This window comes from Mastomys coucha, unplaced genomic scaffold, assembly GCF_008632895.1.
Source record: "Mastomys coucha isolate ucsf_1 unplaced genomic scaffold, UCSF_Mcou_1 pScaffold15, whole genome shotgun sequence".
NCBI lineage: Eukaryota > Metazoa > Chordata > Mammalia > Rodentia > Muridae > Mastomys > Mastomys coucha.
In genome coordinates this window covers 136,606,714-136,631,458 of record NW_022196897.1, presented here as the reverse complement: position 1 = coordinate 136,631,458, position 24,745 = coordinate 136,606,714, and the positions used below count along the sequence as shown (strand labels likewise).

The 24,745-nt window shown below is 47.1% G+C and overlaps 1 protein-coding gene across 5 annotated transcripts in view; it reads left to right on the top strand.

Moving 5' to 3' along the window:
- The window catches only part of Ninl (ninein like), a 73,015-nt gene extending 49,395 nt beyond the window's left edge, over positions 1-23,620 (top strand). For 4 of the 5 annotated variants that reach the window (XM_031372208.1, XM_031372206.1, XM_031372207.1 and 1 more), the window contains 14 exons: positions 2,376-2,550; positions 3,448-3,558; positions 3,667-3,747; positions 6,454-6,586; positions 8,900-9,006; positions 9,515-9,822; positions 12,072-13,094; positions 15,968-16,072; positions 16,513-16,582; positions 18,267-18,425; positions 19,138-19,251; positions 20,141-20,308; positions 20,815-20,928; positions 22,610-23,620. In XM_031372208.1, coding sequence (XP_031228068.1) covers positions 2,376-2,550; positions 3,448-3,558; positions 3,667-3,747; positions 6,454-6,586; positions 8,900-9,006; positions 9,515-9,822; positions 12,072-13,094; positions 15,968-16,072; positions 16,513-16,582; positions 18,267-18,425; positions 19,138-19,251; positions 20,141-20,308; positions 20,815-20,928; positions 22,610-22,801 — 2,860 coding nt within the window. In that variant the 3' untranslated portion in view covers positions 22,802-23,620. The remainder of the gene's footprint in view (positions 1-2,375; positions 2,551-3,447; positions 3,559-3,666; positions 3,748-6,453; positions 6,587-8,899; positions 9,007-9,514; positions 9,823-12,071; positions 13,095-15,967; positions 16,073-16,512; positions 16,583-18,266; positions 18,426-19,137; positions 19,252-20,140; positions 20,309-20,814; positions 20,929-22,609) is intronic. The other variant, XM_031372209.1, reaches the window with a different exon arrangement.
- The last annotated feature ends 1,125 nt before the right edge of the window (positions 23,621-24,745 follow it).

Below are 24,745 nucleotides of genomic sequence, written 5' to 3'. Positions count from 1 at the left end.
GCTGGGAGTATATGGGTAAGCATGAAGTGCGTGTGGATGTACGGCTGGGAGTATATGGGTAAGCATGAAGTGTGTGTGGATGCACGGCTGGGAGTATATGGGTAAGCATGAAGTGCGTGTGGATGCACGGCTGGGAGTATATGGGTAAGCATGGCTGCATGCTTACTTCTCCACCAATATCTTCATAGGACAATGGTATCTACTTTAAGTGTTACCTGCCAGTCAATCTGAGTTGCAGCCTCATTATAGGAGTGTGTGTATAAGGCTGAAACCACGTATGGGAGACCCACAAAGTGGTAGAGTCAGGGAACTTGATTTTCTGGTCTAGGTCACCTCCCCTTGGCATAGACTACTTTGTTTTATCACAGAAGGATGTTTCTGTAAGAAATGCCTTGGTATGTTTCTGCTCTCATGAGCACTTGATGATTATTGGCTTCCCAGCTTCTAAACTCCTCCCCGGAGCTCTGGCCCAGGCTCCTTTAAGACCCTCTCCTTACTTGCCTGTCTTCTCAGAACTGTTCATGAAGTCCTTCTCTTTTCAGAGTGAAGCTGATATCGAAAGGGCTTTGGGTATGGTTCAAAGCCAGAGTGCTTGTTTAGAAAAAAAAATGGCAGGTGACTGAAACAGGTGAGCAATTCAGTCATTAGAATGCCATTTTCTCTCCTTTGATGTCTCCTAAGGGTTGACACAGCAGTAACACTTTACTCCCAAGTGTTGGGTCCAGAGTGGTGCAGGGCTGCTTCTGGCTGTTCCTTGTGTATGACACTAGGACTCAATGCTTCCCAGGATCTCTTTATGCTAGGTGTAGAGGAGAGTCACACTGCTAAGGAGCATCCTCTTGGGGTCACACACAAGCCATGTCCCAGCCTTGCGATAGTGGCGTTCACAGAAGATTCTCCTGTTTAAACATTGAGTTCCAGCACTGAGAGCAAAATGAATTCATATCCTAGTTTGAGTCGTAGAACTGATCTGTCTAGTCAACATGTGTAAGGCTTGGTCCTCACCTATCCAGCTAGGAAGATTTGGTGGTGTGTCTTTTGGAGGGATGGGGGTAGTCAGAAGAGCATAAACTCTGTGTTTATCATATACGTGAGTGAATGTGGGGATGGGATGCATGTGTCTGCAGGTGTGCAATAATAATAATAATAATAATAATAATAATAATAATAATAATGGTTATTATTATATTATTATAATTATAATGTAATAATGAGAAACAACTGGAGAAAACCCCTGATGTTGGCTTCCACGTGCCCGTGTGCATGCACATATTTATGTCCATGCACACACACACACATACACACACACACACACACACACACACACACATACACACACACTCTTTTCTGATGGCTGCAGAGATTTGATTATAAATATGCAGTCTTTTATCCACTTTCTTTTGGTTGTGCATTTCTGAGGTTTTTAAACGGGGTGAAAGGGCTAAATAGGATAAAATCTATTGTGGAAATAATCTCTTTTTTTTTTCTAGAGCTGAGGGCTGAACCCAGGGCCTTCTGTTTGCTAGGCAAGAGTTACCACTGACCTAAATCTCTAACCCTTAAAATATCTTTAAAAAATAAAAATTCCCCAATGTTTTTCAAGCATAAATCAGATTTGTTATGTCTTTCCCCCAAATCACAGCTTCCCTTCCTCCATCTTGTTCCCTTTAGGGTATTGTTTCTGGAAAGCTCTTAGCTGAGATAAAAGTCCAGGCTAGGTCAGCTGGAGGATGAACGCACACCTTCTCTCAGGTTTAATCACTGACGGTGCTGAGGCGTCCTGCAGTCTAGAGAGACTTAAAGGCCGTGTAGCTGCCACCAGAGTGCAAGAGGAAGGAAGGCTTGCACTGCTTTCCACTGGTAGCAGCACTTGCAGAAGATGAGAATAGACGCTGAGGGAGAAGTTCCTGTGCCTACCCCCCTGATCTCCAGAAATCACTGTCCACAGGTTTTGTGCAGCCTGGCTCCTAGAAAGGGAGGCTGGCTTTGATCCTCTGGCATCAGAGGCCTGCCACAGGACTTCTGTAGGCTAGGGCTGCCTGGGATGATGTGATACAATGTGGATGACATAGGTAGAGAAACAGGAAGGACATCTAGGGTGCCTACACAGAGATCTCTACCCACTGCTCACCCCAGGGCTCCAAGTACAGCTTTGAGTATTTACCATGTGTCCATCCCCACCCCAACCCTCTTCTCTGGGGTCAATTCCACCAGCCCATGAAGGAAGAATAGAGAATGTCTCTATCTCTGGCATAGGCAGTTTATCTGCTGAGCAGATTGACAGGGTCCAGTAGAGGAAGTACTCCAAAGACAGGTGTCCAGAGAGGCAAAGTAACACTTCCAAGTAGGACTGTATACCGTGTGCTCTGTTGTAGGCACCTAGAGCAAGAGTACAGGGGAAGGCTGAGCCTCCTGCGGTCTGAGGTAGAGATGGAGCGAGAGCTATTCTGGGAGCAAGCCCGCAGGCAGAGAGCCGTGTTGGAGCAGGATGTGGGCCGTCTCCAGGCTGAGGAGACCAGTCTCCGAGAGAAACTGACATTGGCCCTGAAGGTAGGTGGGATACATTCCTGCTGTAAACTGGGAAGGCACATTTGGCAGAGCAGGGTGATATCATGCTCTCACTCAAAGTCGGAGGTCTTGGCTTTGCTCCGTCCTCCTCTGTTCTGAGTCATATGATCTCAAAATCAGAAATCAGCTACCACAGCCAGCATGACTGCATTCCTAGAGTCCAGGAACACCTCTAGACACTGCCTACCATGACCTGGATTCATAGCCACAACTTTTAGGGTTTTGGTGAATGTCCCTGCCTTGTACCTACCCTGCTTTTGGCTCCCCAAAGCCATCTTAGCTGTGTCGACAGCCACGCTCCAGAAGCACTTACCTGTGTGCCTTCTTTCTGTTCTGCTCCCAGCATCTTCTTTCCTAATCCCTAAGGATCTCTGTGGCCTTTTCCCTCCACCCTGGTTCCTGCAGCCCCTGCCCATTGTGGTAAGAGTATCTTACATAACTCACATCACCCACCAATGTGATGGCATTCTCTTGACCCTTCTCAGCACAGTGCTTGTCTTCTGACACCCACCACTACTGTGCTGGACCCCTGAACCATTTTGATACAACTTCAGACCCATCACTTTAAAAGCAGCTTAAAAGTGACGCTTCACCAGCCTTTTCTTCCTTCACTCGTGAACGTTCTGAACATGAGAGTGGGAGCAAGAAGGGAAGACAGTCACCTTGGAGGTGTTGGGTTTGTCCTAAGAGACGGGGTTCCAACAACACACCCTACCTGCTTAGTGCAGAGGCAGCAGGCAGCCACATGCCTGCCCTTTTCAGGGCTTTTCCTGACAAAAGCTGCTGGGAACAAGCCTCCACCATACAGAGATGTGACATGGAGACTTGTCAGTATTTTACTCTGTGCCTAAACCCAGCCCATGCCCACCTATCTCCTAGGAAAACAGTCGATTGCAGAAGGAGATCATAGAAGTGGTAGAAAAGCTTTCAGATTCGGAGAAGCTGGTCCTACGCCTGCAGAGTGACCTCCAGTTTGTGCTGAAGGACAAGGCAAGCCTTTGCTATTAAGAGCAGTTCCTGTGGTCAGTGGGGTCAGAGTTGTGGCCTATCTTCCCAGGAAAGCTGATGTGCTGGTATGCACGTGTTTCTCTCTTTCAGCTGGAGCCTCAGAGCATGGAGCTCCTGGCCCAGGAAGAGCAGTTCACAGCCATCCTGAACGATTACGAGCTTAAGTGCAGGGTGCGTGTCTTTCCCTGAGTCTGCTTACCCATCTTGAGCATCCCTGAGTCCTGTTCCTACAGCCTGCCCTACAGCAGTGACGGAAGGGTGGGCCTGCTACACAGGACCAGCACTACAGATTTGCAGAAACTCCCTGGCTCAAGACCAAGTGGCCATGTGAGGCCTCGTCTCTTTCCCATCATCTCCTTGGTCATCAAGTGCAGGGTGGCCCACAAGTGATTGCAAGAGCTTCTTTTCCAGCAAATACTTCTTATTTCAGGCTCTGGTCAGCCATATATGAATGGGCATTGCTTGGTTGTGCTGCAGCTATTCCAGGGACTAGTCAAATCCCAAGACAGGAAGTGTTCCCTGACTGTACTTCCAAATGAATCTTCTTAAAGAAGTCTCAGTGTCGGAAGACCCAGAAAAGAAAATCAGAGTTGAAATGACACATTACTAATAAGAAAAAGACTTGAATTATTAAATGATCTATCACAATTCCTTATTAGTCAGCTCTTGGTTAGCCTTAATTTACCAAAAGCTAGTTGGTGTAAAACTTACTAGTGGCATTATTTACAGAGAGAGGCATATGTGTGGTGAAATTTAGATACTATAAAAACTGCCCTTGAAGGTAGATGTACAATAGTGTGCTGTCTCAGCCAGTGCAGTAGCTGAAGCAGGAGGATTGCTTGCACCCAGGAGCTAAAGGTCAACCTTAAACCAAGCAAATGCCTGTAATCCCTGAACTTGAGAGGTGGAGGCCTGAGGTTTAGGAGTTCGGGGTCACTCATCCTTGACAATATAGCCAGTTGGAAGCCAACCTGGGCTGTCTGAGACTATGTCCTCACAAACAATCCCCCCATTTAAAGCCTACACAAACAGGAGGCAGTCAGAAAAATGTTGTAAGGCTTGTCTCAAAAACAAACAAGCAACAACCGAATCGTGAGAGCCCACAGGCCCACTTGCGCCTTCATGTCACAGGCATCAAGGAGACTAAAACAATAGCTGCTGATCATTATCAGAAAATACGAGATATGTCATGACTGCTACTTTAATAGAAAATGCCATAGTCTTGGAATAACCCTGGTGATTCTAGAGTCACCTTGAGAGGCAAGGTTGCCAAGTGACCAAGGATAAATAATATTGGTGCTCAGGTAATGGATACTTAAAATTTTACATGAGGTTGTAGCTCATTAGGAGACCACCATACACAGCACACATAAGTACAGGGTCTGGTCTTCAAAGCCAGAATAAAACAATCCCACCCAATAATAAACCCCACTGACAGAAAATCTCAGGATGTCAGTAGCATTACTATTCATTTAATTTCTCTGTTTTTACTACAGTATTAAAAATGTGACAAACAGGGCCGGAGAGATGGCTCAGCGGTTAAGAGCATTGACTACTTTTCCAGAGGTCCTGAGTTCAATTCCCAGCAACCACATGGTGGCTTACAGCCATCCATAATGAGATCTGACACCCTCTTCTGGTGTATCTGAAGACAGCTACAGTGTACTTACATATAATAAATAAATAAATCTTTTTTAAAAAGTGACAAACAATAACATAGCTACCTTGAAGACATTACTAAAGGATAGCGATAAAGCAGACAGCTGATCTTAGTTGTGTCTGACACTTTACAGCTATGGTAACTGTAAGGCTTTGCTTTGAGTGAGCTCATGCTGAAAATCTATAGCTGTTTCTGGGGATACCAATAGAGGCATTGTTATGATACCAAGAGTTATAAAATAATTTTACATGATATGAAAACTGATCCTACATTACAGAAGGCTGTAAAGAATCAGACAGAACACATACTCAGAAATGGAACTGCTGCTCTTTTGTGTGTGTCCTGGGCTCCTTTCCCTGTGATCTGTCTTAGGCTGCATCCAGGTGGAGGGCCCTACAAGTTGAGTAGACACATGTCCTTGAAAGACAGCTGGCCTTGCTTTTAGGGAGCAATCTCAGAGCTGTGAATATGAGCCAGGGCTGGTTGATCTCATACTTCTCAAGATTTTGCAGAACTCCAAACCTCCAAGAAAAGTATGTTAGAAGTTTCTTTTTTTGTCCTTCTGATAAGCCAGTGGCTGAGCCTACTCATCCAGACACATTTCATTAAAGTGCAAAGGTGATGTTTGTTGCAAATGCAGACTCTTCATCCTCACCCGAGGGTGTCTCTCCCAGTCCAGTTCCCTATTGCCCAGCAGACGTACCCCATCAGGCTCTGCTTCCCAGGTAGTACCTTCTCTCTCTGCCAAGTGCATCCCTACTCTGTAGCATTTAGTCTAAAACAAAAGGCCTGACAGGTGTCGCTGTAGAACCCCAAGCCAATTCCACAGCAGCTGAGAGGAGAGAGCAAACACACAGCTCCAGCAATGTCCCAAGATGTTGCTCCCCATGCATGTGGCTTACCATGCGGTCAGCAGCACCTGTGGATATTTTCCTCACAGTCTCAACTTCCCTTTTTCCTTGAGCCCCTTTTATATATTCAGTGATAGAAGCACGAGAGTATCGAGAAATGGTTTCCCTAGTTCTGCCAGAACCTTTAGGTAGTTAAGAGTCTTGGGTGCAGATTTAATGTTCCATGCTGCAAGTCCAGAATCCACACCTGCCTGTAAGTCTAGCCTGTAGTGGACACTTACTACAGATGGGGTTGATCTTGGGTTTGGCCTTCCAAGGCTGAGTGGCCGCAACCACTGGAAGAGGTATCTGATTCTGCCTACACAGGACCTACAGGACCGCAACGATGAGTTGCAAGCAGAGCTGGAAGGCCTGAGGGTTCGGCTGCCCAGGAGTCGACAGAGCCCCTCTGGGACCCCAGGCACCCATAGAAGAAGGATTCCTGGACGTGGCCCAGCAGGTAGGAGCCCAGTCTGGAGGGTAAGTTGAAAGTGGGGCTCCAGGACATGACCACAAACAAGGCTGGACATGGGGTACCCCAGAGGAAAAGATGAGAGGAGGGTGGAAAAATTTATGTTTATAGAAATCACAAAGGTTATAATTACCTGACCCTAGAGGAGACAAATTTGCCCTAAGGGCATGTTTCCTCGTTGGATCCTATGAGGTCACAGAGAACTTTGTGATAGAGCTAGACAGGGAAGGTCACTGGCATGGAGGGTCATAGCAGGGTGGGATATTCCCAGTTGAGGGAATCCTGGCTCCTGGGTTCAGTGAAAACCACACTGCAGGCTCTCCTGTTCTTGGACAGTGGGGTCAAGACAAGGACCCGTGTTTAAGTGTTCTTGATCTTTTTTAGAGATCAAGGTTGAGGGAGGATGTTGTAGAGATGCCACAGTTCTTGTGGAGGGCAGGGGGTACTTAGCTGGTTTCTGCCTTCCCACTAGCTGTACCAGGCAGTCACCAATGCAGTCACTCCAGCTCTGCTCTCTTCAGCAGTAGCATGTGACACTCATGGCCCCCATCTCTCTGTTGCCCACAGAATCCAGCAGCCCTGACTACCCCTCCCTGGGTACATTGTGACTACCCAAGCCCCTCAGTGTTATTCTCCAACCTCTGAGAGCTCTTGAGTCTCCATGTACCCTACAACTGTTTATGTTGGGAAGAAGAAAAATGTACACCAAAAGGATACTCTTGGGCTCTCCAAGAGGAACTTAGTAGAAACTTTACCTTCGTGGGGTCTGGATGGCTGCCAGAATTCCCAGGGAGTCTCAAAGAAATAGAGAGTGGCCTTGACATACCCCTATGGGGGTTCAGGGAGGAGGAAAAAGGTGTGGGGTGCAGTCCCCTGCGTGTGCAGTTGAGCCCAGCCTAGCCAGAGGGTAGAGCATGATGGTTGTTGCCCCTCTGATGTCTCAGGAGCCTGAGTTGCAGAGCATGTGGCCCTGGTCAGGAGTGCAGGGATAGACCATTGTGGAGCTGTTCACCTTTTCCTCTGCACGCATCAGAGCCTTCACACTACCAGGATTTCCAGGGCGACCTTATGTGTATGTCAGTGTGTGCTGTAAAAACAGATCACATAGAATCACCAAGAAAACACAAGAGAGAGACTGAATAAGTGAGCCCGTGCATACATGTGAACATGTGTGGAGACTTGGGCATGAAGCTCTATACAGAAGGAAGGTCATGGAGCTGTCGCCATTCTGTCTTGTCTTCCCATTTCCTCCGTGTTCCTGGCATCATTTGGAGCCAGATTTTAAATGCAGTGAATATACCATCTAGTTAGGATCTTTCAGAGAGCTAAGGGGCCTGGTGAATCTAGTAGAAACCTGGTTCTCTCTTAGTAAAGACTTGAACCTTGCTGGAGAGTGGATTAGAGCTTAAGAGCATTTATTGCTCTTGCAGAGGACCTGGGTTCAGTCCAAGCAAACACATGGTAGCCCACAAATATCTGCAACTCCAGTTCCAGCACATCTGACATTGATTTCTGACCTCCATGAACATTGTGCACACATGGTGCACAGATATACATGCAAAATACACATACTCATAAAATATCAGTAAATATATATATATATATATATATATATATATATATATATATATATATATAATAATTTGAACCTCAGGGCTAGTGAGATGAATCAGTGGTTAAGAGCACTGACTGCTCTTCTGAAGGCCATGTGTTAAATCCCAGCAACCACATGGTGACTCACAACCATCCATAATGAGATCTGATGCCCTCTTCTGGGGTGTCTGAAGACAGCTACAGTGTACTTGCATATAATAAATAAATAAATCTTTTAAAAAATTTTTTGAACCTCTGAGATTTTAATAGTGTCAACTTGCAAAACATAGTTCGGCCCTTCCTGCTATCCACAACCTCTAAAGGGTGGAGTGACCCTTACTACCAGTCCCACATTCTTTTTTTTTTTTTTTTTTTTGAGACAGGGTTTCTCTGTGTAGTCCTGACTGTCCTGGAATTCTGTAGACCAGGCTGGCCTAGAACTCAGAAATCCACCTGCCTCTGCCTCCCAAGTGCTAGGATTAAAGGTGTGTGCCACCACCACCTGGCGAGCCCCACATTCTTTATGTAATGCAGATGGAGGGCAGAATGATCATCTTGCCAGACCTGCATACACACACGTTACGGGTGGAAAGCTGCTTTGTCACTTGGTGGTGAGAGGCTAGAAACCACCTAGAGCACAGCTAAGGGTCAAGAAGACACTGGAGGCATCATCCTAGGCATACTGTCACCGTGTTCTCTTCTTTACAGACAATCTGTTTGTGGGTGAGTCTACGCCAGTGAGTTTGGAGACAGAGATAATGGTGGAGCAGATGAAAGAACGTTACCAAGAGCTCAGGATGCAACTGGAGACCAAGGTCAGGGGATTTGGGACCTCAGGCTGCAAAGCCATGCGTTCAGCCTCTCAGACTGCTAAGCAGGGCGGGCTATTCTGTTCTACTATTGTGTCCTTGTATTCACTGGTATATTTTACACTGGAAGCTTTTGATATAGCCTTGCCTGTATATATGGATTATTTCCCTTCCCCTAGGCTACCAGGATGTGGAGTGTTGTCCCTCTGGTCTTGTGATTGCTACTTAGTTGTCACACCCTCTGGACTCGTGGTACTTTCCACATGTTTGGCCAGTCTTGGTCCCAAGCCTCTGAGTGCACTTGATGAACCCACCTTAGGGTTACTGTGAAGGGGTGACATGGGCACACTGCACCTTGGCACAGTCACACCTTGGTGACATCATTGTCCTGTCATCCCCTTTTCTAGATTCTGGGGCCTGGTCAGGTCTGAGCCATTGGCTCTTTAAGCATCGTGCCTGATATCCTCCTGTTCATGCCAAGCTGCTGCTGATACTTCCTAATTTATTTGTTTAGGTGAATTACTATGAGAAGGAAATCGAGGTACTGAAGAGAAACTTTGAGAAGGATAAAAAGGAGATGGAGCAGGCATTCCAGCTTGAGGTCAGCGTGCTGGAGGGCCAGAAGGCAGATCTGGAGGCCTTGTATGCCAAGTCACAGGAGGTCATCCTGGGCTTGAAGGAGCAGCTGCAGGATGCAGCACGGAGCCCTGAGCCTGCGCCAGCTGGGCTGGCCCACTGCTGTGCACAGGCCCTGTGCACTCTGGCCCAGCGGCTGGAAGTGGAGATGCACCTGCGACACCAGGACCAGCTACTGCAGATAAGGTTTGGGATGGGTTTTTGTTTAGGGATGCTCATAAAGAACCAAAACTTGACCAGAGGCTTACGTAAACTGGTCAGGATCAAGTGCCTGGGAGCAGGCAAGTTTCCTTCTGAGAGTCCAGACAACACATTGCTATATAAGGATCTCACTTTCAGTCCGCACTGGGCCATGGAGTAGTTTGCCGTGTGCTGTTTGAACTCTTCTTTTCTTCCTCACTGCCTGGTTGCAAGACAGTGTATCCCCATCACTAAGTATTAATAATGTTAGAGAGTACGTATATTAGATAGGGTTCTCTAAAGGAACAGAAGTGATAGAAGGAAATAAATACACACACATATAGACATGTTAAAGGAGGATTTATTAGAATTGCTTTATAGGCTAATCCAACAATGACTTTTCTCTCATTGAAAGGCCAAGATTCCAGTAGTTCATTCCATGAGGCTGGATGTCTCAGCTGATCTCTGGTGGAATCCTGAAGAAGTAGGGTCTAATACCAGTTAAGGAATGCCTCAGCAACAGGGTAGATGACTTTGCCAATGAATATGAGGTCAAGCAGGCAAAAAAGCAAAAGCTTCTTTCTTCCATGTCCCTTTATGTAGGCTGCCACCAAAAGGTATGGCCCAGATTTAGCGTAGGCCTTCTCACCATAAATGATCTAATTAAGAAAATCCCTCATAGATGTACCCTATTGCTTGAAATTTCGTTGATCCCAAATGTAGCTAAGTTGACAACTAAAATTAGCCATTATAGCCTTAGATGAAGAAAAATCCAGAGAACCCTCTAAATAAAAAGACAGTTAATTTGGGTTAGTGAGGAAGGTCTTAGAAAGTTAAAATATTATTCCAAAAAGGGAAAGGGATCCTTGGAAAACCTGAATGTGGTGGGTTTCATTGTGTCTGTTACTTGAGAAATGTCTCCTGCCTTTTGGGGACATAGACAATGCATGTTGTCACCCTCGAAGGAAAGAGAAAAAGAGAGAGAGAGAGAGAGAGAAAGAGAGAGAGAGAGAGAGAGAGGGGAAAGGAAAGGAAAGGAAAGGAAAGGAAAGGAAAGGAAAGGAAAGGAAAGGAAAGGAAAGGAAAGAAGTGTGGGTAGTTAGGCAGGCGGGCTCTCCCTAACTCCTGCCCTCATGCCAGGAGCCTGAACTTCCTCCCACTGGCTAGACTGAGCAGATGGTTCAGTTGGTTCAGTTGGGTGTTATCTAGGAGCTAGATGGGTTCAGGTGTTGATAGTGAAGGGACCCAGCCCTGACATGCTGACAGCAGCAGCTCCAAGTGGCTGTCATGGGGAGAGGGGTCAGTTCCTATTAAAGTGCAGTGTCTTTGGTGGGAGGGAATTGAGAGTAGCCAGAAAACATGGAATATCAAAGGGGAGAGAATCAGAGCTTGCTCTCCCTCCCCTCAGGGTGTGATAACAGCAGAGACACTCAGGCTCCTGGAGACCTGAGGGAACTGACTGTTGTAGTCTTGAAGGGCAGAAAAGTGGCCATCTTCTAGATACATTCACTCTCCAAACTTTAAGCTATTTCTTCTTCAACATGAGGATTATGTTAAGGGACTGGAACAAAGCTCCTTTTGGACCCTATGTGGTGTCTGCAGAGGGCATGAAAACCCTCTTGCTTGTAGAACCCAGGATATGCCAGGTTCCCTCTTCTTGGGGATCTGCTCAGCTGGTCACCTGGTAGCTTCTCCATAGAGTTGGAGCCACACCTAGTCCATGTGCTTATGTCCCCTGCTGTGGCCAGAATGTACCCAATACCTCACCAGGCTGTGTGTGTCTGTGTAGCCCTCCCTCACTCCCACATTTTCTCTAGTCTACCCGGGTTGATGAGGCCCCAGCCAAACTGCTGATAGGATTTTCAAGGGAATGTTTGAGTACGGGTCGATTTTACCTGTCTTAACACCTGGAACCAGCACTGCCCAGGTGCACTCAGTACAAGACCTCCAGCCACACTTGACTGAACACTCGCAGTGTGGCCAAGAACAAGAGTTTTAGTTGTACCTAACAGTAACCTCCATTACCTTTAAGATGTCAGATGTGATGAATGATTCTGTGCTGCCTTGTGTGTGTAGCCCTAAGGACTCCAGGAAAAGAACAGAGCATCCTAACACAAAACAGGCTACAGAAAGAAGAGTCTTTGGGTTAGTTACACCCTTAGAGCAGAAGTAATTCAGGTGGCTTTTTCTTCCATGAATGGAAGAGCCTGGGATCCAGCTGACAGAACCCAAAGTATACAACTGTGTTTCTGCAGGAGAGAGGCTGAAGAGGAGCTGAACCAGAAGCTGTCATGGCTAGAAGCTCAGCATGCTGCCTGCTGTGAGAGTCTGTCTCTGCAGCATCAATGTGAGAAGGACCAGCTGCTACAGACACATCTGCAACGAGTAAAGGACCTGGCTGCTCAGCTTGACCTGGAGAAGGGGCGGCGGGAGGAGAGGGAGCAGGAGGTCCTGGCACACTGTCGGAGGCAGCAGTTGAAGCTGCAGGCTGTGATGAGTGAAGAGCAGGCACGGATCTGCAGATCATTCACCCTGGAGAAGGAGAAGCTAGAACAAACCTACAGGGAGCAGGTGGAGAGCCTTGTCCAGGAGGCAGATGTGCTGCGGCGTGGTCTCCTGAAGAGCGGAACCACTGTGGTGAGTGACCAGCAGGAGAGGACACCGAGCTCCATGCCCCTGGGTCCAGACAGCAGGCAGCAGCCACCAGCACAGCAAGCTGTCAGCCATGATGGAAGGATGGGGGCCCCAGCAGAGTGGCCTGGCCCAGGGAAAGCTGAGGGCAGGGATTTTCCTGGCCAGCCCTGTAGTATAGATATCATACCAAGCCTGACCCCTACCTTACTGTCCAGAAGATCCTCAGAGAACCTGAGTGTCAGAAACAATCAAGGTCCACTCAATGCTGAGGAGGGAGCTATCTCAAAGGAGCCAGAACCTTCTGTCAGGACCCTAACAGGCCAAGGCCAGAAGCTGTTCTTGCCTGTTCAGCTACAGGTGCTGGAGCCATGGTTAGGCCCAAGTGCCTCTGTTGGGGTTCAGGGACAGGCTTTGGAAGGGCCTACTGGGGATGGTGAAGGTGTCCAAGAGGCTCGGCTCCAGTTCAGGGGAGACGCTGTAAGGATGAGAACCTCAGTGTCCTGCTCTGAGCTCCCAAACCCACAAGAGGCCAAAGTGATGTCGGTGATGTCAGAGAGCGAGATGAATGATGTGAAGACCAAACTCCTGCAGCTGGAAGATGTCGTCCGGGCTCTTGAAAAGGCAGATTCCAGAGAGAGTTACAGGTTTGTCACTCCTAATCTTAAAAATGTATTTGAAACCTTCAGGTTTGTCACTAGTGACCTCTTCACAGTTTCCCCAATGTAATTCCCATTACTCTTGCAGGAATCCAAGCCTGCCCTCCGGCTCCCCTGATCCCTGGGTGTTAGCAAGTGGTCCAAGACAGGAAGGGTCAGTCTTTCTGGGGCACCTCAGCTGGCTCTGGTGTCCCTAGATCTCATTTCACAAAGACTATTTTGTAAAGGCTTCACACGAGCTATGGGTCATCTCTAAACCCTCTTCCCTCTGAGTTTAAAAGAAGCAGGCTTTGGAGCTGCAGCATGACTCTGTGCCAGGCTCTAAAGAAAATGAATCAACAGGTTGTTGGGCAGCAACCAATGAAACCTGCGGAACGGGCCCCTGAGCTGCAGTGCTCCCTCCGGGCTGGCCTGAGCACTGTCAGGGGGTTTGGAGGTTCATTGATACTGGGCTGGAGATACTGTTGTGACTGTGTTTTTGGAAGATCCTTCTTGGGATGGAGGCTATATTGGTCTGTTGGCCAGATGGCCAGGAGGTGAGATGGGTGGATATCTGTCTGTCACAGATGCTAAGATACTGGGAGGGTTTGCCCACGTACGGGCTGTGAGTTCCAGAGCCTTCTCCTGGCCCCTCTAGCAGTGGAGGAGAGCTTTGCAGGTACGTGATAGTGGACCACATATGCCGTGCTTTACTCCTGCCAGCCCTCATCCGCACACTGAGGAGGTATCTGCTCCTGTAGAGACAGACTGCCAAGAGGCCTGGGCTGGTGATACACCATAGGCATGCGGTGTGTCCCAGGATTGTGGGTGGTCACATATGAACAATAAGACCATTTCCACTAAAAGGTCAACTGCTTTTCACTGGGGGATAGCATGCAGTTGCTTACACGCTGGGGGGAAATATGGGGTTTAGGCATGGCACAGTGACATACCACGTGCTTAGCTTCTATGCGGCCCTGTGTTTTATCCGCCCAGCACTAGAAAGGAAAAATAAAGTGGAATTTCAGGCATGCAAATATCACTTTATAAACAGCTTAAGAGCACAGACATGGCTGAGCAAGAAGAATCTGCAGTGTTACCCAGCATGCTGCTGGCACTGCTGTAAACAAGCAAGTGAAGGATGAGCTTCATCAATAGTTACCCCATAAGAACTGAACACCAAAGGGAAGGGAACCTGGTCCAGCTGAAACCTTTCAGTGGGAACTGCCATCTTCATGTAATTCACCAAAATGGAAACCCAATTTGTGTGTGTGGTGGGGGGGCAATATATGTTCTCTAGGCCTTTAGAAAGCACATAGTTAGGGTTTGGGGTTTTTTTTGTTTGCTTGTTTGTTTGGGTTTTTGGGGGGCTTTTTTTGGCCACATTTATAGGAATCTGTGAGCAGGGCAATACTGTAGACTTCAAAGGTACTGTTCTAAAAGAAATACCCCATAGATGGCTGAGCAAGAAGATTCTGCAGTGTTACCCAGCATGCCGCTGTCACTGCTGTAAACAAGCAAGTGAAGGGTAAGCTTTAACAAGTGTACTAGTGTGCACTTTGAGTACATTAGTCACCCATAAGAACTGAACACCAGAGGGAAGGGAACCTGGTCCAGCTGAAATGCCAGCCTGCTCCATCCAAGAAGCTTGTTGCTTTGTGGAAACAAGAAGAGCCTGAGCTCCTGGATCCCATCCCCTGTGAATTCATGGTCCGGCATGGAGAACGACATGATGGTGACCTTATCTAGCTGTTGTCCTTTAGCCCCATCAGCCCTCATTTCGCACACTGCTCCTATACAGACAGGCAGTAGGTCATCACAGGGGGCCTGGGCTGGGGGTGCACAGTAGGCCACTTCATCATCTCTCCAGCCCCGGTTCTTTTATTGGCTGGCATTCTCCTGTGTAGAATTACAGGAAGGGAGAGATGGGAGAGAATAAACAGAGGGAGGGGGAGGGGTGATAGCCAAGATAGTAAAAAGGGCTTCTTAATAAAATTGAAGTGTGTTTCGTTTCTCCCTACAAAACAAAACAGATCCCAGAGATAACTGATGAGCTAGAAGCCTAGCACCCTCCAGGCCTACCTACATTGTACCCGAAGGGCTCTGCATTGCCTGCAGTTTTCTGTAGGTGTGTCTCTATACCTCTGCCTCTTAAGCAGTGTCTCTGTGGTACAGAGCATTTTCCTGAGTGCCCTGACTTGGGATAATCCTGCAGAATGGGCCCCGGTGTCTGAAGTTCCAGGGAACTAACTATGCATCCGTGTGCTGCTTCTGAGGCCGTTCCCAGTGGCCTTCTTACATAGCTGCTGCTCAGTGTGTCCACATTAACTTGAGGTTAACCTCGAGGACTCTTCAGGAGCCTTAGGACAGGATGCTTTGCTGTATCCCCTTTGCAGAGAAGTGGAACACCATTCACCTGAAACTGCCTGGGCCTCTCTCTCTGCCCCAGCTGTGTGGGTACCCACATTAGAGTGTCTCTGCCCTGCCGGTGGTAGGGCTGACATAGATCCTATGCTCTGGGATAGCCTAGTTTTCTGAGGAATATTGCTCACAGATTCGGTTCAGCTTCCAGTTTTCTGTTTGATTTGGGGCCCTTGGAATAAGAAGATGGCGTGTAACTTGGCTCTTCACAGGCTCTGGGTGTCTGCAGAGTCCAGGTGCTGAGTGTATGTAGAAGTTATGGGCGTGGTTCAAAGGGCCTGTTCTTTGGGGAGTACAAACCAGAGCTTGCTCCCCCTGGAGACGGAATACCTTGGGCTTGCCTCCTTCAGGGAGGGGATGCAGCCTGCAGTTTTCAGCATTCCCAGCTATGAGCTGGCTGTGAGGCTGTGTTCAGCTTGCCCCTTTCAGGACTCAACTGACTTCTTCAACTTTGAGCACAGGGCTGAGTTGCAGAAGCTTTCTGAAGAAAACTTTGCGTTGAAAAATGACCTGGGGAAGATTCAACTGGAACTGGAAACTTCAGAGAGCAGAAATGAAGTGCAGAGGTAAGGTGGGCCTCACAGTTCTCCACACCTGCGTACTGCAGCCTCCTGACACTCTAGAATGAGCGTAGGAGGGGCAGCTTGACAGTGGGAGACTGTCAGTGGACCGGCTTGGGGGTTCCAGCCACCTTCTGTGGGTTAGCAGCCCCTAGATTTCTGCTCCCTTGGAACTAACAGAGTTCTAGTGCATGTATAAGTTGCCACATGCCTGGCATCCCATGGCTCAGGACATGGCATTTGACACTCCTACGGAAATGCTCCATGTAGCACTTGAGGGCTGGGGCTGCCAGTGTTTAGCGGGAAGCAAAGCCTGGCGCAGCCTGGTGATGGCCCACTGTACTTTTCTCCAACCTTTACTTCTGACAATGCAAGTCAGTGAGTCAGAGCTGGGCACATGGTAGCCCAGGCTATGAAGTGATATTTTTAATCTGCTTCTTCAACAGGCAGGAAATTGAGGTCTTAAAGAGAGACAAGGAGCAGGCCTGCTTTGACCTGGAAGAGCTCAGCACACAGGTTGGGTACTGACTGGCATGAGTCACCACCTCCCTTGCTTTAGCGTCTTGAAATAATTTCTCTAATGAAAGGAGACTAGAGAATCTTTTTTCTATAAGATCCGATTGCAGCCGACCCCAGCTCTCCTCATCAGGGCCCTGGTGAGGATCTGTAGGGCCCTCCCATCTGATAACAGTCATGAGTGGCATCCAGTCTCCCTCCGATGGTAGTAGCTCTGTGAGTGTCTGTGTCCTCACCTTGAGGCTCTCTCAAGGAAAGAGACAGCATTAGTTATGCTTTAAAGGGCTTCTCTCCAAATCTAGTAATACTCTGGGGTACTATGGCTAGGATTTCAAGATTTGAATTGTGGGGAGGACATGCCTCTAAAAAACTCGCAGCCAAGATATTGATAGGCTCTTAGAGCATGTTTAGATCCCCCCAGTTCTCATACCTATCCTGGTTGCATATGCATTATATCCTGTGTAATTGCATCATCTGGGTAGACTCATGTGTTCTTCACAGACATGTGACCGGTGTTTCTGTCAGGGAGTTCCTCTCGCCATTTAATTATGCCATCTTTCCTACTTGACAACCCCAATCTTCCCTCCCTTCCAAACCTGTCATTTCAGAGTAAAATGTAAGTAGAACTATATAATATGTGGCCTGTGGGTTTATCTTTGTCCACACTTCAGGATTCCCTGAGGAGTTTGGAGGACTCTCTGTATAGTGAGTTTTTCTCATTATTGCTGTATGTCCTATGTGCTTTTCTAAGTTGTATTATGACACTCTGCTCTTAAATATGTCAGCAGATCTCTCCAGCACTTGCAGCTTCTGCTGTAGTGCTAAAGAGGCGTCATTGTACACATTCATGTCAGTCACACCATAGTCACACTGCTTCAGTGGTCCAAAATTCCACAGTAAGCAGCTGATATATTCCATGGGACTGGTTTCTTGTTTGTTTTGTTTTGTTTTGTTGTGGCGTAAGCCAGCCACTTTGTCTTGTTTGTCGAGTGAAGGGGTTAGAGAATGAGCCTGGCACATCTCTGGTACCATCCCCTGATCAGCACCATCAGAGATGTAGCTGAGAAGACTGGACAGCTGGGGCGATCAGTGGTGTTCCTAATGTGTCTGTGGGCATGGCGCTTCTCTTGGAAGTGTCCTAGGCAGCACCCCACTGAAGGCCAGCACCCAAGAGGTTCAGGTGTACAGTGCTCCCCGTGGGTTCCAGTGAGACTCGTGAAAGCACAGGGTGGCCCCCTCACTAGGCACATGTCCAGTCACATGGCAGACAAGAACCCAGGGACACTGCTGAGGACAGATATAGAAGTGTGGTCTTCTGCAGTGACTCATGAGCTCTCTCGACCCAGAAAACCTGCTTTTCCCCCATGACGCTGGCTTTTGGAAGAGACCATCTCACAGGCTGTCCCTGTTCTGTATCTATTAGCTGCTTTCTCAGGTGCCATGCTGCTTGGACTTATGTTACCTGTGTGACTTGCAGATCTGAAGAAAGTTGAACAAAAGGATTGGTTACACCCAATAGAATCATCTTTGACATGAATATCCCTTTATTTTATATATTTGTATATATTTATGGTCAGGTTCTCCTTTGGAGCTGAAGCTAAGGAAAGTTTTTCCTACTTTAGTTAAATCATTAATAAATTCTTAACATGTACAGAAAAATGTATTTGAACTCTTTTTGCTATAGACTCAAAAATACAAGGATGAAATGTCACAGCTCAACTGCAGGATCCTTCAGCTGGAAGGAGATTCTTCTAGTCTCCATACCCAGAAGGAAGAAGATCACATTGCTATCCAGGTGTTAATGAAGAAGCTGGAGGAGGCAGGGTGCCAGGAGAAGCAGCAGGTCAGAGGCTAGGCTGTCCCGCAAACACTGGTGGGTGGTTGAAGGAGGGTCCACTGGGTAGTGGAGGCTGAGCAGTTAGGTGAGTACCCGCAAAAGTGAAATAAAGGGCAAGCCATCGAGAAATGGGTCCGCCTAAACATCATTGGCAAAACCACCAGGATGTAGAAAGGGGAGCAAATTGTGATACTGCGGGTCTCAGGAGCCAAAAATGGTGGGGTTCTCCAGCTTTCTTAAAGTAAAATAAATAGCAAGAGCCGAAGAGTGTCCCTGTACATCGGCTTTATAATTTTGCTTGTGAAGGTTGCATCTAAATGCATTATGGATTTATCTGGAAGTGTTTTTATTGATGTCCTGCTTATAATAGGAAAACAGGACCAGAATCAATTTGAACATCAGCAGTAGGTGAACGAGTAAATGATGGTGCAGCCATTAGATACCAAGTTCTCAAATAACAGTGTTTGGGAATGATCCAGGTTCCTTAAAGAGGACAGCACTGCAGGACACTGTATGCTCTCTGATAGGAATTCACATTAGATGTGCACCTTACAGAAGAGAGTAAAGAAATTAGGTGTGGGCCTAAGGCTCTCGGGGGGTCATGGGAGATCATTTATCTTGTTTTTTCGTGTCTGTGACTTTCTGGTTTGTTTCTGTGTCAGGCTCTGCTTATAGTTGTGAAAATGATTCTGTTTTGTTTTGTTTTTTTATTAAACAGGGTGATCAAATCCAAAACCTGAAAATTGAACTTGAACGTGTGAATGAGGAATGCCAGTGCTTAAGACTGTCACAGGCAGAGCTGACAGAAAGCCTAGAAGAAAGTCGAGGCCAGGTACGTTGGTTAAGGTGGCTGGAGGCACTCGGTCCAATCCTGGGACATGAGAAATATCAACAGTGGGCTGACAGCTACCGTGACTCATCCAGACCCAAAATGTTAACTAGGCCAACCAGATGCTTCATAGCTGACCAGGAGCTCATCGGCTCAGGGATATCCCCACTCCATCCATTGTTAACATGGACAGATCAGACAGGATCTCTGAAGGAGCTAGCTAGACTCTGGGGTCTCAGAGGTTCATAGACTGTTCCAGCTGGTTCTTTTATGCTGCCAAGAGTGCTCTATTTCAGATGGAGCATCCAGCATCAAATTCATTAAACTTGTGTTTCAGTCTTACCTTTAATTGCTTGTTGAAGGAGTTGGCTAAGTTATGCCTAGTTTAATAGCAATGACAGCTCATAAGCCATGCTGAGCTCTGTGGCTCTGGTCTCCTGGGTTTAGAACCTTATACTGCACTCCGTTCCATGCCTGTCCCCAAACTCAGCTCCTGTGTATTAATCACACTCTAGGACCTGAGCCATAGCCAAGCCTCAGAACTGTGAATTCCCCCATGTAAGAAAACCAGGTGGGGCTCACACTGCTTATAGCTCTCTCTGCTCACATGAAGTAGGCTTTGATGGGCAAGGAATGTAACAGAACCCGACCCAGCAACAAGGACCTGCGCTATTTATTATTCAGAGGGTTCCAAGCACAGTCTTTCCCTACCACATTGTGTGGAGACACAGTGGCTGAGGACTGCTGCACATACACAGGCACACCCAGCACAGGGAGTGGGCCCTTGTGCTCTCTCTTTAGAGTGACCTAAACAGAGAACATGACACTAGCACTAGCACTACATCTGGTAACGACTCTGAATTATCCGTCATGCCAAAAACTGTCCTTATAGCTACACAGTGTGCAGCTGAAGCTGGAGGCAGCACAATCCCAGCATGGCCGGATTGTCCAGAGCCTGCAGGAACAGATGAGTCAGTTGGTTCCTGGAGCTCGCGTAGCCGAGCTGCAGCATCTGCTCAGCCTCAAGGAAGAGGAAGCCGGGAGAATGAATGCACAGCAGGTTAGTGGGGGTGTGCTACTTCAGGCTAGCTGCTTGGGAGAGGGCACTGGGGGAAAGGAAGATGTAACAGAAGCAAGGGACACCGAATAGATGCTGAGGATAGATCAGGGTCACAGTGAGCTCTCTCATGGTTGAAGAGTAGGAAGCCAGGCAATCCCATAAGCCCCTCCAGACAGAGTCCATAGGTCTTCCTAAACTCATTCTGTCTTCAGGTCATACCTTCCTAGTCAGCCATCAATGGGGATCATTGGTGAAGGGTGAAAGATACCATTATGGAATGCCACCATTTGGTATTGATCATTTATTATTAAGATTCTGTGGACAGAAAGGTGGTTCCTTCAGAGCCTATGAAAACATCATTGATCGCTACACAGGTAGCAGATCATCTATACCATGCTCAGATTACTGCATTTAGCCATTTCTCACTTAAAAAAACAAACAAACAAACAAACAAAAACGAGGGCACTGTTTATGAGTGCAAAAACTGGTGTGTCACTTCTGTACAGGAAGAATACAAGCAGCAACTGAAGGCCAGGGAGGACCAGGTGGAGGATGTCGAGGCTCGGTTACGCAACGTGGAGTGGCTGCTACAGGAGAAGGTGGAGGAGCTTCGCAAACAGGTGCGTGCAGCCTCTTGCCCCTCCTCTACAGACTCTCCTCCCCATGCCCCAGAACTTGGATATCCAGTGCAGGGGTCCTTCAGAACCACAGGCAGGAAGTGCATACATTTTCTTTGGTAGTTACTAATCCAGGGAGATGGTCTTCTCAATGCATGTCATACTGTATTTGTACATCACGTCAGAGATGCGCTGGCATTCTCAGGATGGACACTATTTATTCATCCTTTGGCTTGTCAGTCATCAGATGCCCTTCCCTAGCCCAGGACATGTTCTTTGTGAAGGCTGCCTCAGGGATCTCACTTTAGAGGCAGAGACAGAAAGCAGAGACAGTACAGTAGGGTAGTTGAGTCTTACATGCAGGAGAGAGTTCACTTGAACCGGACCCCAGGAAAGAGGCAGAACTCTTTCTTTTTTTTTTTTTAATTTTTTTATTAGATATTTTCTTTATTCACATGTAAATTTCTCCTTTCCCAGTTTCCCCTCCAAAAAACAAACAAACAAACAAACAAAAACAACAAGAACAAACCCCTGTTGCCTCCCCCTCCCCATGCCTGCCACCCCACCCTCTCCCACTTATTGGCCCTGGCATTCCCCTACACTGGGGCACAGAACCTTTGTGGCGGTTTTCCTGGATGAGGCTTGTGCTAAGGGACGTCATTACTAGAGTGTGCCTGTGACACTCTAGTCCTGCACTACCCCTCTTTTTATAGTCTCAGGTGAGGGGCTACTGCTTGTGTGCATGGTGGCTAAGCTCAAGTGCCTGGTATTTCTGATGCGATTTGGTATATACACAGGCAACACTGTCAGTTGGTTCCTCTTCATGGCTTGTTTACTTGAGTATACAGGACACGGCTCCTTTTCTTGACACTTACATTTAAAACAAGTAATTCCAGTCAAGGCTCTTGGTTTATATCATAGAACCATTCAAGGCAAGGCACATCCTGAAAGCTGCTACTGTGATAGGCCCACCCTGTTCTCACTTCAACTCCAACAAATCTATGACCCACAGCTCTTCCCAAGCACATGCCAGCCACAGGGCCTTTGTATATATCCTTCCCTCTGCTTACAGTGCTCATGCCCTGCTTTGACTAGCTTCTTTGCTTCACTCCTATCTGCCCTTAGAAAGGCCCTCCCTGTTCATTCCACCCACAGTGGCACACCACTCCAATTCCTCTGCATGTTAGTTTCCATCTGCCTCCATTATTTGTGTTCTGCCACAGCAGTGGTGTTGCCAGAGTGGGCACAATGAGAGTGTTCATGTCCTCCATAAGCTCTGTGCCTGTGTGTCTTGAGCGGTCTTGTTTCCATCACTAAAACCTGTCCAGCCTCCCTGTACATGGTACTGGCTCAGTGACTCAGTGTGTCTAGTGTGGCATCACCAAGGCAGAGTACACAGACAAGAACCAAGCATTCTGGAGACTTGAAGGTTTCGTTGTTTCATACTGTAGGCTTTTCATTTCATAGCAAAGATGACCATAAAATTATCTTAAGTTTCCTCCACATAGTTCTGCAGATCCTCACTTTCTTGCCTTGTATCAGAGAAGAGAAATTATCATTGTGTCCAGGATGTGTGTCAGAGCTCAAGAATACCAGGGGTGGGACTGGAATAGAGGATGAAGGGCAGGCTGGTCTGTGAGCCCACAGCAGTTCACAGGAAAGCGTGGCTCTCTCCCCTGTCTAGTTTGAGAAGAATACCAGATCTGATCTGCTGCTCAAGGAACTGTATGTGGAAAATGCCCACCTCATGAAAGCTGTTCAACTCACAGAAGAGAAGCAGCGAGGAGCCGAGAAGAAAAACTGTGTCTTGGAAGAAAAAGTTCGAGCTCTCAACAAACTGATCAGTAAGATGGCACCAGCATCACTTTCCGTGTAGAGGCTGCTGGTTCTTGGAGTTCATGTGAAGGAATGTCTTTTTAAATAATGCTACTCTGATGCCATAATTTTCTATGGCTCACTAGCTCCTCTTCCTAGACAGGAGGACTGATTCCTGTTCCCCCGACAAACATTCAGTGAATGTCTACTATGTGCCAGGCTCTGGGGAAGCAGGCAGGGTAGTCCCTTTTGGCTAAGAGTCTTGGGTGACATCCTAGGTTGAAGTCGCCAAGCTTGATCCTACTGAAAAAGACTCAGACCTCAGCCAGCAAAGAACAGTGGAAAGTAGCTGAGTACTGAGTGCTGGGCTCTGGGCCAGAAATGCAGAATCGGGTTCTAGGTGTCTTACCACTTCACTGCCCTGTGTGGGCTGTCATCAGAGCTCTCCATGTCATCAATACACCCCACTCCCTGGGAAGAGGGCATGCCCCAGCAGTCCTCTGCTGCTCCTGGGGGTCGGAGGGAAGATGGCATCCGAGGTGGTGGGCTCAGGGATAGCAGTGTTCGTTGCAAGTGCAATCTCATCACAAACTATGTTGTCACACTGGAAATTGTACATTTTTTAAAGAAAAGGTATAGTTTTATAAATGAGATGGACCTAAATTATGACCATTTGGTTTATGAATATTCTACTGTGATATGAAAAGTTCCTGTATTTTCAAAAACTTTTCTATTAAAATTGATTTAACTCTTAAGTTTTTTAATTTTTTTAAAGTTTTAAATTATTTCACACATGAATCATTACTTGGCTGGAAAGAAGGTTCAGTGACCTCTCCAAGCATAAGGTCACATTTTGGATCCTTCCAAATAAAACTATAAACAGGGATTGATGGGTGTAGTGGTGCATGCCTTTAATCCAGTGGCTTAGGAGTCACACATCAGATATCCTGCATATCAGATATTACATTACGATTCTTAACACTAGTAAAATTACAGTTAGACTTGGCTACAAAGTAATTTTATGGTTGGGGTCACCACAACATGAGAAACTGCAGTATTAGGATGATTAAGAGAACCACTGCTTCAATCCCATCACTCAGGAATCAGACAGGGGGATCTCTGAGTTTGAGGCTGGCCTGGTCTACATAGCAAATTCCAAGATAGCCAGAGCTGCATGGTAAGACCCTGTCTTGGAAAGAAAAACAAAACAAACAAACAGAAAACAAACGGGGATCCCTTACTCCAATCAGCTCTTCACTCCAGAAATGAACACTTTTAAAACTTAAGATCTAGTTTTACCAACCAGTAAAATATTAAGTCTCAGTATAGTTTGTGTTATTAGCAGTAGAAGCTTTGTCAAAACTCACAGTAGAGGCAGTGGTGGGGGACATGCCTTTAATCCCAGGATTTGGGAGGCAGAGGCAGGCACCAGCCTGGTCTATGAAACAAGTTCCAGGACAGCCAGGACTACTTAGATAAACCCTGTCTCAAAGGAAGAAAAAACAAAAACAAACAAACAAACACCCATCTCACAGTGGGTACACTTCTTTACTTTAGGCTCTGCCTGGAAATGAAGTAAAAGATTAGAAAGCAGGAGATATGGCTCAGTTGGTAAGGTTCCTGCTGTACATGTGTAAGAACCTGAGTTCAGTCAGATCTCAAGAACCCTTATAAAAAAGCTGGCATAGCACTGTGTACCTATAATTCCATCACAGCAGAAGTAAAGACCGGCGGTGTCCTGCAGCTTACTAGCCGATCAGTAAACTCTAGGCTCAGTGAGAAACCCAGGCTCAGAAACTGAGGTGAAAGCCAGCCAGTTGTGGTGCACGCCTTTAATCCCAGCCAGCATTCAGGAGACAGAGGCAGGTGTGTCACTCTGTGAGTTCAAGGCCAGCCTGGTTACATAGAGAAACTCTGTCTCAACAAACAAACAAATATAGTGAAGAGCAATTGAAGAAGATACCCAACTCAATCTCTGGGTTCCATATACATGTGCATTAGCAAC